Source organism: Rhinolophus ferrumequinum, chromosome 5, assembly GCF_004115265.2.
Source record: "Rhinolophus ferrumequinum isolate MPI-CBG mRhiFer1 chromosome 5, mRhiFer1_v1.p, whole genome shotgun sequence".
Classification (NCBI taxonomy): domain Eukaryota; kingdom Metazoa; phylum Chordata; class Mammalia; order Chiroptera; family Rhinolophidae; genus Rhinolophus; species Rhinolophus ferrumequinum.
This window is the reverse complement of record NC_046288.1, coordinates 35,378,236-35,391,902: the sequence shown is the minus strand read 5'-3', so window position 1 is coordinate 35,391,902 and position 13,667 is coordinate 35,378,236. Positions and strand designations below refer to the sequence as shown.

The following is a 13,667-nucleotide window of genomic DNA, read 5'->3' as shown; positions in this document are numbered from 1 at the left end:
TATTCTTAGAAATAACAATATGCTTCTTTAATATTTCACAAGCAACCATCAAATAATATTATACTAGTTTAAGAACAATATATAAACATTACAGGGGCCTCATTTCCATTTCCCTCTCAAATTCTGTGCACTCTTATTGTCATGTATTTTACTTCTACATGTGTTATTAATTCAGTAATGTGATATTATTTTTTGCTTTAATCAATGATGTCATAAAGAAATTTTACTTCTTTTATGTACTTCTATTTCTTATTTATTCACTTATTTACTGTTTTGTTTTCTTTATTTTTTTCTGAAAATATAGGCTTCCAATTTAATGTCTTTTCCTTCAGTTTCAAGAACTTCTTTTAGGACGTATTGTTGTTCAAGGCTATTGCTGATAAATTATGTCAGATTTCCCTTGTCTTAAAATGTCTTTAGAGAGTTCCATTATCTTATGTCCTCCATTGTTTCTGATAAAATGTTGGCTGTTATACTTATGGATGTTTTCTTTGTATACAGACAGTTCTCAATTTATGGTGATTCAACTAGCAATTTTTCAACTTTGTGATGGTGCAAAAGTGATATGCATTCAGTAGAAACCATACTTCAAATTTAGAGTGTGCTCTTTTGCTGGGCTAGCAGTATGCAGTACGAAACTCTCTCATGATGCAGGGCAGTGGCAGTGAGCTGCAGCTCTCAGCCAGCCGCATGGTCACAAGGGTAAACCACTGACATGCTAAAGTGTATTTATTGTGTTAGATGATTTTTCCCAACTGTAGGTTAATGCGAATGTTCTGAGAATATTTAAGGTAGGCTAGGCTATGATGTTCAGAAATTAGGTGTATTAAATGCATTTTCGACTTACGATACTTTCAACTTATAACGGGTTTATTGGAGCATAATCCCACCATAAATTGAGGAGTATCTGTATAATGTCTTGGGAGGTGGTGATGAAGGACAGAGAATTATGCTTTTAGGATATTTTTTTGGTGTTCATAAGTTTTACTTTATATTCTCTGATATGGTTTTCTATGTGTTTATACTGCTTGAGGATCACTATGATTCTTTGATATGTAGGTTTATGCCTTTCATCAAATATAGGAAGTTCACAGTCATTATTTTTTCAGTTTTTCTTCTGCCTCATTCTTTCTCTTCTCCCCTGGACATCAATTACTCCTATGATAGACCATTAGATCTTTTCCCACAAGTCTCAGATTCCCTTTAGTTATTCTGTTCTTTTAGTTTTTCCACTTGAATAGTTTATATTCTCCTTCTTTCAAATCCAATGAGTTTTTCTTCTGCTATGTCCAGTCTAATTTACATGAATCAAAAACATTATTTGTGATACTGCATCTTCCTCTCTAACTTAACCATTTTGTTCTTAGTTATAAATTTCATATCTCTGTTGAAATTCACCATATTTTATGCATGCTATCCACTTTTCTCACTAGACCTTTAAATATGTCTATTATAAGTATTTTAAAGTCTTTGTCTATTAACTGTAGATTTGCCTTATTGTGTTTTCCATTGATTGTAGGTCATATTTGCTTGCTTCTTTCGTATACCATAATTTGTGATTTTCATGGTAGATATTGTACATAAAAAATTGGGAATAACCTAGGTAATACTTACATCTAGAAACATGTAAACCATTTCCTCTATCATTCCTCTTCATGTTGCCCCTCTGTAGTTGGGCTGGGACTTGATATCTTGCCATCTTAGTTATTTTCAGTTTACTACTCGCTTCAGAAAATTTGAGAGCAGGATTCTGGATTCCTCCCCCCACTCCTCCCCCCCCCCCCCCCCCCCCGCTCTGCTTTACAATATACCTGTGAGCTTCTTGTGTTGCAGTGGAGTTTTCTTTACTGTCAGGAACCTCTCCCTCCCACCCCCACCCTACCCTCTCGCCCCCACCACCATTTTCTGTACCTTGAGAGACCTGTTTTCATATTGATTCCCTGCCTGCAGCCTTTGACTGGCCAATTCCTTGTACTGTCAGAAGGCCCCACGAGCCTTGGAGGGATCTTTCTCAGTTCTGTTCCAAGGTTTCAACAGACTGCTGCCTTATGGTTCAAGAAGGCCCTGTGTACCTCAGGGCTGTTTTTTCTCATTCCTCATGCCATGCCCCAAATATTCAGTGAGCTGTTTCCTATCCCTTGGGGAAGGCCACATGTGTCTTTGAAGAAGGAAATAGTTCTCGTTCTTCTTGCCTTTCTCCCAGACTTCAGTTGACAAAGAAGTAGTCAACTGAACACCTCATTTACTATGGAGGGATCTCTCTTGGCTTTCCTGCCATATCCTCAGCTTTTGGCAGGGTTCTGCCTTGCACTTAGTGAAGACTATTTTAGTTTGTAGGGATTTCTTTTCCTTACGTAACATTTTGTTTGCAAATGTAAAATATTTACATGATTGCATTTGCTAGCATATAACAAGATCTATTCAAAGATATGTTATTTACATCCTCATTACTCCACTCTGTGCCCTTTCTCCACCTATCAGTAATTAATTTTGTTTTCAAAGCAAATTTTGTTTTTTTTCTTTCTTTTTGAAAATATAAGTATGTATTAATTCTAGTATATTTTCTTCCTTTGTAATATAAAATAGAACATCATGTGTGTACTATATGCCCCTTGATTTTTTTTTCCTTAATAAATCCTGGTCATCACTCCACAATAGTGTATACAGATTTTCCTGATTCTTTTTAACAGCTGTATTTTATTTATAATATTCCATTATCTTGCTATATCTTATAGATTATTCATCTTGTCCCTACTTATGGATATTTGGGTTTTTTTCAATTCTTTCCTAATACCAGTCATGGTATTATGTACATGTGCAAAACTTATTTTCTGTTTTTCTATATCTTGAAGCTGTATTTTTTTTAAGTAGTTATTTTTTACTATTGGTTTAAGACCTAAGACATAATTAGTACTCTAATTGAGATTAGAAAGAGAAAATAATTAGAAAGAGAAAATAATTAGAAAATTATTCCTATACTGCCTATGATGTGTCCAACAACAACAAAAAATATTAACCATCTAAAAAGATATGGAATTCTTTTCTGATTTTATATATACATCTTTTTGGCATCTACATTTCATTATGACTTATCATGAGGCCCAAGAGAAGGTATTACCAACAATGATTTCTGGGTGGGTGTGTGTGTGTGCGCGCATATATATATATATTTTAATATAAGACCAGGTATAATATAATATAATACAATATATAATGTAATATAATACCAGATATAATGTAATATAATATAATAATACCAGGTAATATAATATAATATAATATAATATAATATAATACAAGACTATATAATCCCTGGTCTTTTATATTAATTTTTGCTCCAAAAGACGCATTAGAGTCGATGGTCCAACTAGGTCTTATTTTTGGGGAAACCTGGTATATATTATATATGTATGTATGTATATTATATACGGGGTGCCAAATAATGTATACAAGTTGACACTTTGGTGAACGTTGTTCAAGCAGTAGTTCGCCGTAATCAGAAGTGTCTGGACACTGATGGTAACTACTTTGAGCACCTCTTGTAATTGCAGAAGTCAAATGTGACTTGTATTCATCTTTTGTTATTGGTCTATATTGAGTATTGCAATTTTTTTTTAATTAAACTTTACTGGGGTGAGAATTGTTGGTAAAGATACACAGATTTCAGGTGTACAATTCTGTAATACATTATCTGTATCTCACATTGTGTGTTTACCACCCAGAGTCAGTTCTCTTTCCATCACCATATATTAGACCCCGTTTGCCCTCTTCTAGAGCCCCGCTCCCCACTCCCTGCTTACCCACTGGTAAACCCTAAACTATTGTCTATGTCTATGAGTTTTTATTCTTTCAGATGTTTGTTTTGTTCTTTCGTTGTTTTCGATTTATATACCACATGTCAGTGAAATCATATGGTTCTCTACCTTTTCTGTCTGACTTATTTCACTTAGCATTATAATCTCAAGATCTATCCATGTTGTCACAAATGGTCCTATTTCAAGTTTTCTTAACGCCGAATAGTATTCTATTGTGTATATATACCACAACTTCTTTATCCATTCATCTATCGAGGGACATTTTGGTTGTTTCCATGTCTTGGCCACCATACATAAAGCTGCAATGAACATTGGAGCACACTTGTCCTTATAGATAAATGTTTTCAGATTTTGTGGGTAGATATTCAGGAGATGTATTACTGGGTCATATGGTAATTCTATTCCTAATTTTTTGAGGAACCTCCACACTGCCTTTCATAGCGGCTGCACCAGCCTGCATTCCCACCAACAGTGTTATAAGGGTTCCTTTTTCTCCACAGCAGCCTCTCCAACACTTGTTACTATTTGTCTTGTTGATGATAGCCATTCTAACTGGGTGAGGTGATATCTCATTGTGGTTTTTATTTGCATTTCTCTGATGATTAGTGATGCTGAGCATTTTTTCATATGTCTATTTGCCATTTGGTCTGTCCTCTTTGGAGAAATGTCTCTTCAGGTCTTCTGCCTATTTTTCAATTTGTTTGTTTATTTTTTTGTTGTTGAGTTATATGAGTTCCTTGTATATTTTGGATATTAGCCCCTTATCAGAGGTGTTGTTTGCAAAAATCTTCTCCCATTCAGTTGGTTGCCTTTTTATTTTGTTGGTGGTTTCTTTCGCTGTGCAGGAGCTTTTAAGTTTGATATAGTCCCATTCATTTATTTTAGCTTTTACTTCCCTTGCCTTTGGAGTCAAATTCATAAAATGCTCTTTGAACCCAAGGTCCATAAGTTTAATACCTATGTTTTCTTCCATGAAGTTTATTGTTTCAGGTGTTATGCTTAAGTCTTTGATCCATTGTGAATTAATTTTGGTACATGGTGACAGATAGCAGTCCAGTTTCATTCTTTTGCACGTGGCTTTCCAATTCTGCCAGCACCATTTATTGAAGAAGCTGTCTTTTCTCCAATGTATGTTTTTGACTTCTTTATCAAAAATTATCTGTCCATATTTATGTGGGTTTATTTCTGGTTTCTCAATTCTATTCCATTGGTCTATGTGTCTGTTTTTCTGCCGGTAACATCTGTTTTGATTATTGTTGCCCTGTAGTACAAACTAAAGTCAGGGAGTGTGAAACCACCAGCACTGTTCTTTTTTCTTAAGATTGCTTCGGCTATTCGGGGTCTTTTGTGGATCCAAACAAATCTGATGATTTTTTTGTTCTATTTCTTTAAAAAATGCCATTGGGGTTTTGATGGGGATTGCATTAAATCTGTGCATTGCTTTGGGTAATATGGCCATTTTAACTATGTTGATTCTTCCAATCCATGAACATGGAATGTCTTTCCATTTCTTTGTGTCTTCTTCAATTTCTTTTAAAAATGTCTTATAGTTTTCAGCATATATGTCTTTCATATCGTTGGTTAAGTTTATTCTTAGGTATTTTATTCTTTTTGTTGCAATCACAAAAGGAATTTATTATTATTATTATTTCTTTTTCTGAGATTTCATTGTTAGTCTATAGGAATGCAATGGACATTTGTATGTTGATTTTGTATCCGGCAACTTTCCTGTATTTGTTGATTGTTTCTAATAGCTTTTTGGTGGAGTCTTTAGGGTTTTCTATATATAGCATCATGTCATCTGCGAAGAGTGACAATTTGACTTCTTCATTCCCAATTTGGATGCCTTTTATTTATTTGTCTTGCCTGATTGCTCTGGCGATGACTTTTAGCAGTATGTTGAAAAGCAGAGGTGAGAGGGGACGGCCCTGTCATGTTCCTGAACATAGAGCAAAGGGCTTCAGTTTTTCACTGTTAATTATGAGATTAGCTGAGGGTTTGTCATATATGGCCTTTATTATGTGAACGTATATTCCTTCTACACCTATTTTTATTATGTGATTTAATCATAAATGGATGTTGTATCTTGTCAAATTCTTTTTCTGCATCAATTGATATAATCGTATGATTTTTGTCCTTTATTTTGTTTATGTGATGTGTCACATTGAAGGATTTGCAGATGTTGAACCATCCTTGTGCACCTGGGATGAACCCCACTTGGTCGTGATGAATAATCTTTTTAATGCATTATTGCATTTGATTTTCTAGAATTTTGTTTAGGAGTTTTGCATCTGTATTCATCAGAGATATTGGTCTGTAGTTTTTATTTTTTTCTGTTATCTTTACCAGGTTTTGGTATCAGGGTAATGTTGGCCTCATAAAATGAGTTAGGGAGCATTGTCTCTTCAGTTTTTTGGAAGAGCTTGAGCAGAACAGGTATTAGATCCTCTTTGAAGGTTTGGTAGAATTCACTAGTGAAGCCAACAGGTCCCAGACTTTTGCTTTTCGGAAGGTTTCGAATGACTGATTCAATTTCCTTACTGGTGATTGGTCTAGTTAGATTTTCCAGTTCTTCATGATTCAGCCTAGGAAGGCTATATGTTTCCATGAACTTGTCCATTTTTTCCTAGGTTATTGAATTTGGTGGCATATAGTGCTTCATAGTATTCTTGGATGATCTTTTGTATTTCCGTGGCATCCATGATAACCTCCCTTCTTTCATTTCTGATTTTATTAGTGTCTTTTATCTTAGTGAGTCTAGCCAAAGGATGGTCAATTTTATTAGTTTTTTTCAAAGAACCAACTCTTTGTCACAAGTATTACAATTTTAATAGTTTTTTTCCTTCTTAAAATGTGTATACATTTTTTTGGCATCCTCATCTGTGTGTGTGTGTGTATGTGTGTGTGTGTGTGAAAGAGAGAGAGAAAAGTGACAGTATATGCCCTCTCTTCAGTCTTTTACCTCCAGTTGCTGTAGAAAATCTCCACTCAAAGAGCTTACTGTGTCCTCAAGTGGACACCCTTTCCTAATATTCATGATTTCCTGGACCTCTTAAATTGTCTTGTGTCTGTTTCTATGTGTATCTGTGCATTGTATACTTTAAATTTGAATCACTGTTTACTGTTGCACAAAGCATAGAGGTTTAGTAAACTCTTTTTTAGAAATGAGGATATAAATAAATCATCTATCTGTATTTGAAAAGTCTAAACCGAAGTGCAGTTGTACGCTTCAGCTTGTCAATGGATATTTATGAGGTGAACATAATACCATAACAGTTCTAGCCAGGAAATATATCCTGTTCAGATAACTAGTAAAGGAGCTTGCAAGCGTTAATGCTAGCAGAATTTTAATGTTCAAGAGATTGGAAACATGACACTTGCTCTGGTTAATGCTACTCTTACTGGCTACAGTGAAAATAGAAAAAAATGGGTGAAATCAGTTTTCAAATATTGCAACAGAGTTGGAGTCTATATAGTTAACCAACAGGAAATATATCCATTTCTACTATTGTCTTGTTTTCATCTTTTGGTTTAGTTAACTGCAGAGCAGTCACATACAACAAGACAGTTTCATTTTGGCCATCAACTTGCAATCCCTACTTATTATGAGACCCAAGAGAAGGAACTACCAAGAACAATTTCCAGAAAAATGTCAATGAACTTCTTATTCTAGTAGATAATTGTTATTGCCTGAAAATCACTTCAGGCAAAGTGAAGTTAAAGCTGACAGATTCTAATTGTGAATTTAACCTTTGTTATGACCAAAGTTTGCTTTGTGATTCATCCTTGGCAGATTCTGTTCCTTCTTATATGGAGGGAAAGTGGGTAATGGAGTAAAGCTTCAGTACAGAGCTCTGCTTTAAGAGATGAACTGGGATGTTAATACATTTCTAGTATATAAAGAATCATACTGCACTTATTTTTCCTAGCAGCCAAAGAAAATGAAGTTAAGCATTCAGTTTTTAGACCTAAGGGATTTTTTTTTCTTGTAAAAGAACTTTTGGGATTTTAAGAAGAATAGTATAGTTTCAACATGTTTGCATGTATAAATCTCAAGTTCATATTTATTATCTATGTTAACTTATTTCAGGTTAAGTTTAATTTAATCATCACTTGAAATCAGCTACATGCAAAGTACTTTATTGACTCCTACCAGAATAAGAAGAGGCAACAGAGAAGGGAAATAGACATGAAAAGATCTTTTTCTATAAGATAGAGGTTGAGGGTCTTAGGTTTAGATGAATTTGGAGTCTTTATGATTAAGAAAGTTGGGAATTTTTATATATATATATATATCACATATATACATACACACACACACAAACACAGAGGGTATAAAAAAATGTACCACATTTTAAGAAAGGAAAACTATTAAAATTGTAATACTCAATATATCCCAATAACAAAAGATGAATACAAGTCACGTTTGACTTCTGCAATTACAAGAGGTGCTCAAAGTGGTTCCCATTAACGTCCAGACACTAAAAACTAATTTTTTAAACTATCAAATATATGAACACACAGAAAACGTATACAATAGAATATAAGAAACCATATGCAATTCCACTACTCATAGCATGTTGGTGTATTGTCTGTTAGTCTTTTACTAATTAGACGTATGTTGCATGATTACAATTATGTATATATACAATTTGGCATTTTTTTTCACTTAGCATTTACCTGTATCTTTAAAAAGTTTTCTTTGAATTTTCTATTTTAATGGTTATATAATATTTAGATAGATGAATCATAATTTATTTAACTATTCTCTGATTGTTGGACAGAAATAAATATAAACATACTGATTATGTTTTTCATTATTATAAACATGCTGTGGTAAATATTTTTAAATCTTTGTCTAGATATTTTATGGGGCTGAATCTCAACATGAAATTACTGTGTCAAGGCATATAAGCTTTTAAAAACTGTTACTATTACACTGCTTACTACATAATTTTTGCTAGTTTATACTTCCACTAGAATGCATGAAGTTTCTTTTCTTGCCATGGAAGCTCATTAATTAGGTAATGTGATCCATATAAGGTTGCATAAGACTGTATACCTTTAAAGGGAGGGAGTTTTATTCCTTTTAAGCTATATTTTTATTAGGCAGATAAAGTGTTGTCATATCAAGGTCATATTACAGTGATGCCAATTATTAATATATAAATGCATTTCTAATATACTATAAAACATTTTATTTTCAGTTGGTAAACATACCCATAGTAATCTTGTTTACAGTTAATTTGCCTAACTCATTATTTGGTATACTGAGAAAGTAAACTATAACCTATTCATCCAATATCTAAATTATCACAATTTTGAAATTAACATTCCTTAAACATGTTTGGCTATAATCTAAAGTCAGTAGTCAAATTCTGTTCATTCTGCCTAACCTTAATTTCTTTAAATATTAGGAAATTTTACTCCTAATTTCCTGTTATGAAAAATGAGTAAATTTAACAATTATTTCATTGCATCCAAGGAATTCTGTATTCCCAAGACAAAAGAAGGAATGCACTCATAGTTCATTTTTAAATGAATGTAGTCCTCAGATACTAATTTAATTCAATTTTATGTCAACTATATTGTTGAAGTTTATCGCCTAGTGATTTATAAAGCACAATACCAAATTCAAATTCATTGTATAGATTGTCTAATTGAAAAAGTAGTATGGGTGTTGCCTAAAGCATCACAACAACAGTATACTTTGATTTTATCCATTATTTAGATGCATGATTTTACATCAAGAAAATTTATTAAAAATATTGAATTAAAAATTCAAAAAATAAGGAAAATTAATGTTATTTCTTCATATTAATAATTATAGTTCATAGTATAGTACATGTTATATCATTCTATAAATACTTATTTTGCCTGTGTTCAAATTTTTAAAATTGTTTTGTAAAATAGAGCCTAAGTATAATATTACACATTTATTTTAGCTCTTCCTAACAAAAATCTTGCATTCATCTATTTTAGCATATTATAATTTTAGTGGTTTATTCTAAAGACTATATAGGCCTGTTACCTGATACTTGTATTGATCTCTCTATAGAGAATAAAGTACTAAAATTATAAATATATGTCTCTATGTATATTTCTAGATGTTTAGATTACATTGAACAGTTTTTATTAAACCATTTAATTAACTTTTAAAAAAATTTTAGCACTTGTGTTATTTATCAGTAAAGTGAAATATTCTCAGAAAAATGAACACTAATAAGTAATACTCTTTTCCGTTCTGTACTAATTTTTGATGAATTGTATGTTCCAGCTGTTTTATGAGCATATTGCTTTGCTTGTTACCTTGATAACATACCTTTACTGTGTAGACACTGTAAGCATGAAGATATGAAATCTTGTAAACCTTGCCATATCCCATTTTCTGCAAGTAAAAATTGCTCAACATTGGTCTGGCTTAGACTGCTTGCTGTGACATCAGTGGCAGCTCAAACATCATGACCTGGAACATAATTAACATTATCACGATGGGTTTTATAAGATAGTATTAAGTAGTATTTGAAGGGCCGTAGATACCTAATCACAGTCACTTACAACCAGGGTGTGTTACCTTGGTTTTAGAATATGATAGTAAATAGATGGTAGCAGCTAGCATGAAATTATCCCCTGAGAGTAAGATGCCTGATGGAATGCTGAATACAAATTTCCTTTTGGCCAATAGTTTCTTCTTTTTCTTGATTATGCCTTTTCTATCTTTTCTTCTTATGGTTTCTCTGTATTTTCTTTTCTTCTTTCCACCATTGCATTTTTCACCATTGTAATCCTCTTTTTCTCCTAAAATTCATGCTTATTTTATAGTCCCACTTTTGATGTCTGACTCCTCCCACAGTGGAAGTTTGGTCATTTCATTTATACCCTTGTCATCCATCCATTCATTTGTTTTTAGGTGATTATTTATTGCAAGTCTGCTCCATGTTAAGACACTGTGCAGTGACATTGTAGAGGGACGAGGGATAATAAGTATTTATTTTTTACTGTAAATTTACCATATGATAGGCACTGTTCGAAGTGCTTTATGTATATCAACAGATTTAATCTTTTTAACAGTGTTAAGAATAGGCCCAATCTTTAACCAGCCTTTTACTGATGAAGAAACTGAAGTACACAGCAGTTAAATGTTGCCCCTGGACACACAGTTAACAAGGGTCGGAGTGGTATAATGTGGTTTGGCTACAGTGGAGATGCAATAGGATCTTTGGGATCCCATGACTTGGAGAACTAGGCAACACTCCACAGAGGAAGTAACTGTGTTTAGCAGGGGGTTTTGGGGTACTTGAATCAATAGACATTTGGCAGCTGATGATCAATACTTAGTCACAAACTGTGGAGGAATTAAAGTTAGGATCTCAGGGTGAAAATAAATAGGGTTTTCTTTATTTGAGTTTCTGTGTCTTTAATTGAATCACACCAAATGTGACAGAAAATAATTTAGGTCTGGGATAATTTAGGTGTTGTAGTGATTTTGAGAATTCAGGTGAACTGTGAATCTCACTTTTTAAATGATCCAGTTGCTTAAAGTAAATGAATCAGACTCACCAAGATTAATCTGGTACGTAGAACAGAAGTAGTCAGAGAAGGAGCCTTATATCTAAATCTAGTTGATTAGTGATGAAACTCAAGTAATAGTAGAGATTCATGATAACTCCTTTTCAAAATTAAGCATAACAGAGAAACTACTGTTTTGGTCCATAAATATACAATAAAAAGATGTCATTAATTCATATCTTTGCTGTCAATATCATTCCTCATATATTTGGATCCTGGAAAAGAGCCAGAAGATAATATTTTTAATTTCTGTCACTCTTTTAATTGCATAGTTAATATACATATTTTATTGCATATCTACATTTTTATTGCATATCTGTTGTGGCTTAGAAGCAATGCTTTGATCAAATATATATTGTGTCATTTTCCTCCCTGCCCCCGTTGAAAAAAATATTTGGAAAAGAGATATGTCACAAAAATAACATTTTTAATGTTTTCTTGGCATTTGGTGTCATACTTAGCAAATCTGGAGAAGAGCATATTTTCACTTAATATTCATTCTAAAGATCTTGTTTGAAGGTTTTAGATAATACAGAAATACAGTCTGACTATCCAACCTATAACCATTGCATTTACCAACAAATTTTGACCTCATTTGAAGATGCTCTTCTCTCTGCTTTTCTCTCACTTCCTTTTGCACAGATATTATTTGTAGACATTAGGCACAAAATAAGTAATAAAACTGACAATTGTAGTAATAATGTTGCTTCCAAAATTATTTAGAAGACAGATAATTTGATTAATGTTGGCCTTTGAGTCAAAAACTAATGGGAACTAGTTTGCTTCTATGCTTTTTTCTGTTTTCTTCATTCACTTCTGAAATTGACAAATTTATTTAGTAGTCATTTTTGAAAGGAAAATGGACTAAAATTCTGTTTTTTTATGTTCCAAGTTTTTTCCCCCCAACAATATGTGTTGTTCTTTTTGAATATTACCATGGATTGTAAATGAATGCACTGTTCTTAGTTGGAAATACAGAGAAGTTCTATTATCTGAAATTAGAGAGCAGGTATTATGAGAAATAGAAAAATCTCAATAGGGTGATAATCTTGACCCTAAACTAGAAAGTAGTATGTTAGCTTTTGGCTTGTTGAGGAATCTGGACATAATTTATGTAGCCCCGTGTATTAGCAGTGTCCTACCAAGGAGAGGGAAGGAGGAGATCCTTTATCACTAATTGGAAACTTGGTTTTCAAATGAATCTTATTTACAATTACATATGAAACAACGTGTCTCCACAACCTTTTATTGACTTGCCAAGGAATCGGAATGGCAAAGTCTCTTTGGAAATGTTTAATGCAAATAATCACCATTAGTAGAGAGCACAAAATGATGGTGTGCGGTTGTGAGAAATGGTCAACAACAATGGGCAAGATTATAAAAAAGTCTCTTGCAAAAGCGTTTTATATAATTGAATCACAAAGAGATGGCATTGCTTCCCTTTCTCCCTGACTCCTTATCTTCAGTCTCTTACTACTTACATGTACTCCTCATGAATTTTAGAAGCACCTATTTTATATCAGTTTTAGAAGCACCAGATTGCATAAAGCAATACTTTAATTTTAATTAATTGTAGAAAGAAACATATAAGGTTGTGGCTTTGATATTTTATTGCTATAATAGTAACACTATGCTTTTAAAAGCAATAGCATATTTCTCTTTTCATAGAATTTTTTTCAACTCTAATTTTACCATACCATTGTATAGGTGAAATTGCTGTGGAAAAGATCTGACTGAACTGTCATGCTTTGACCCAAAGGGAAAAAAACAACAACTTATGACTTCGTGTCTCATCTTAACATTGACCTTACCGTGGCTAATGACATATTAAGGCAGGAAAAGTAGGTGTTCTTATGCTTTTTTATAATTGCTTTGATATTTCAATAAGGATTTGTTTCTTTCCTAGGGCCGGTGCATAAACTTCTCCCGAGTTTCGTCTCAGTAAAAGGAAAGCAGGAGACTAAGAAGTATGAAGATGGTGCATTTTCACACTGCTGATTTTCAACCAAATAAGAAACAAATAAGTGCATTTTAGAAGTTTTTGGAAGAGCAGCTTTATTCCTCTCGGTCAGGAAATGTTTTCTCTGCCTTCTGCTTTGCTTGCACCAAACATTTTCAAACACTTGTTCTGCCATCTACATATTGAGTTAATGAAACCCAGCGTAACTCAGATTCATGACATTGAAAATAAAGAGGAACTTTAATTTACATGCTATGGTTTATACAAGAAAGTTTGAATGTGTAGAAGAGGAGCAAAGCAGAAACAACAGCATGATGATATCA

At 33.1% G+C, this 13,667-nt stretch overlaps 1 protein-coding gene across 1 annotated transcript in view; it reads left to right on the top strand.

Moving 5' to 3' along the window:
- Positions 1 to 13,394, top strand: part of ANTXR2 (ANTXR cell adhesion molecule 2) — a 141,582-nt gene extending 128,188 nt beyond the window's left edge. Inside the window, exon 17 of the mRNA XM_033106314.1 lies at positions 13,291 to 13,394. Coding sequence (XP_032962205.1) covers positions 13,291 to 13,329 — 39 coding nt within the window. The 3' untranslated portion in view covers positions 13,330 to 13,394. The remainder of the gene's footprint in view (positions 1 to 13,290) is intronic.
- Positions 13,395 to 13,667: the final 273 nt, after the last annotated feature.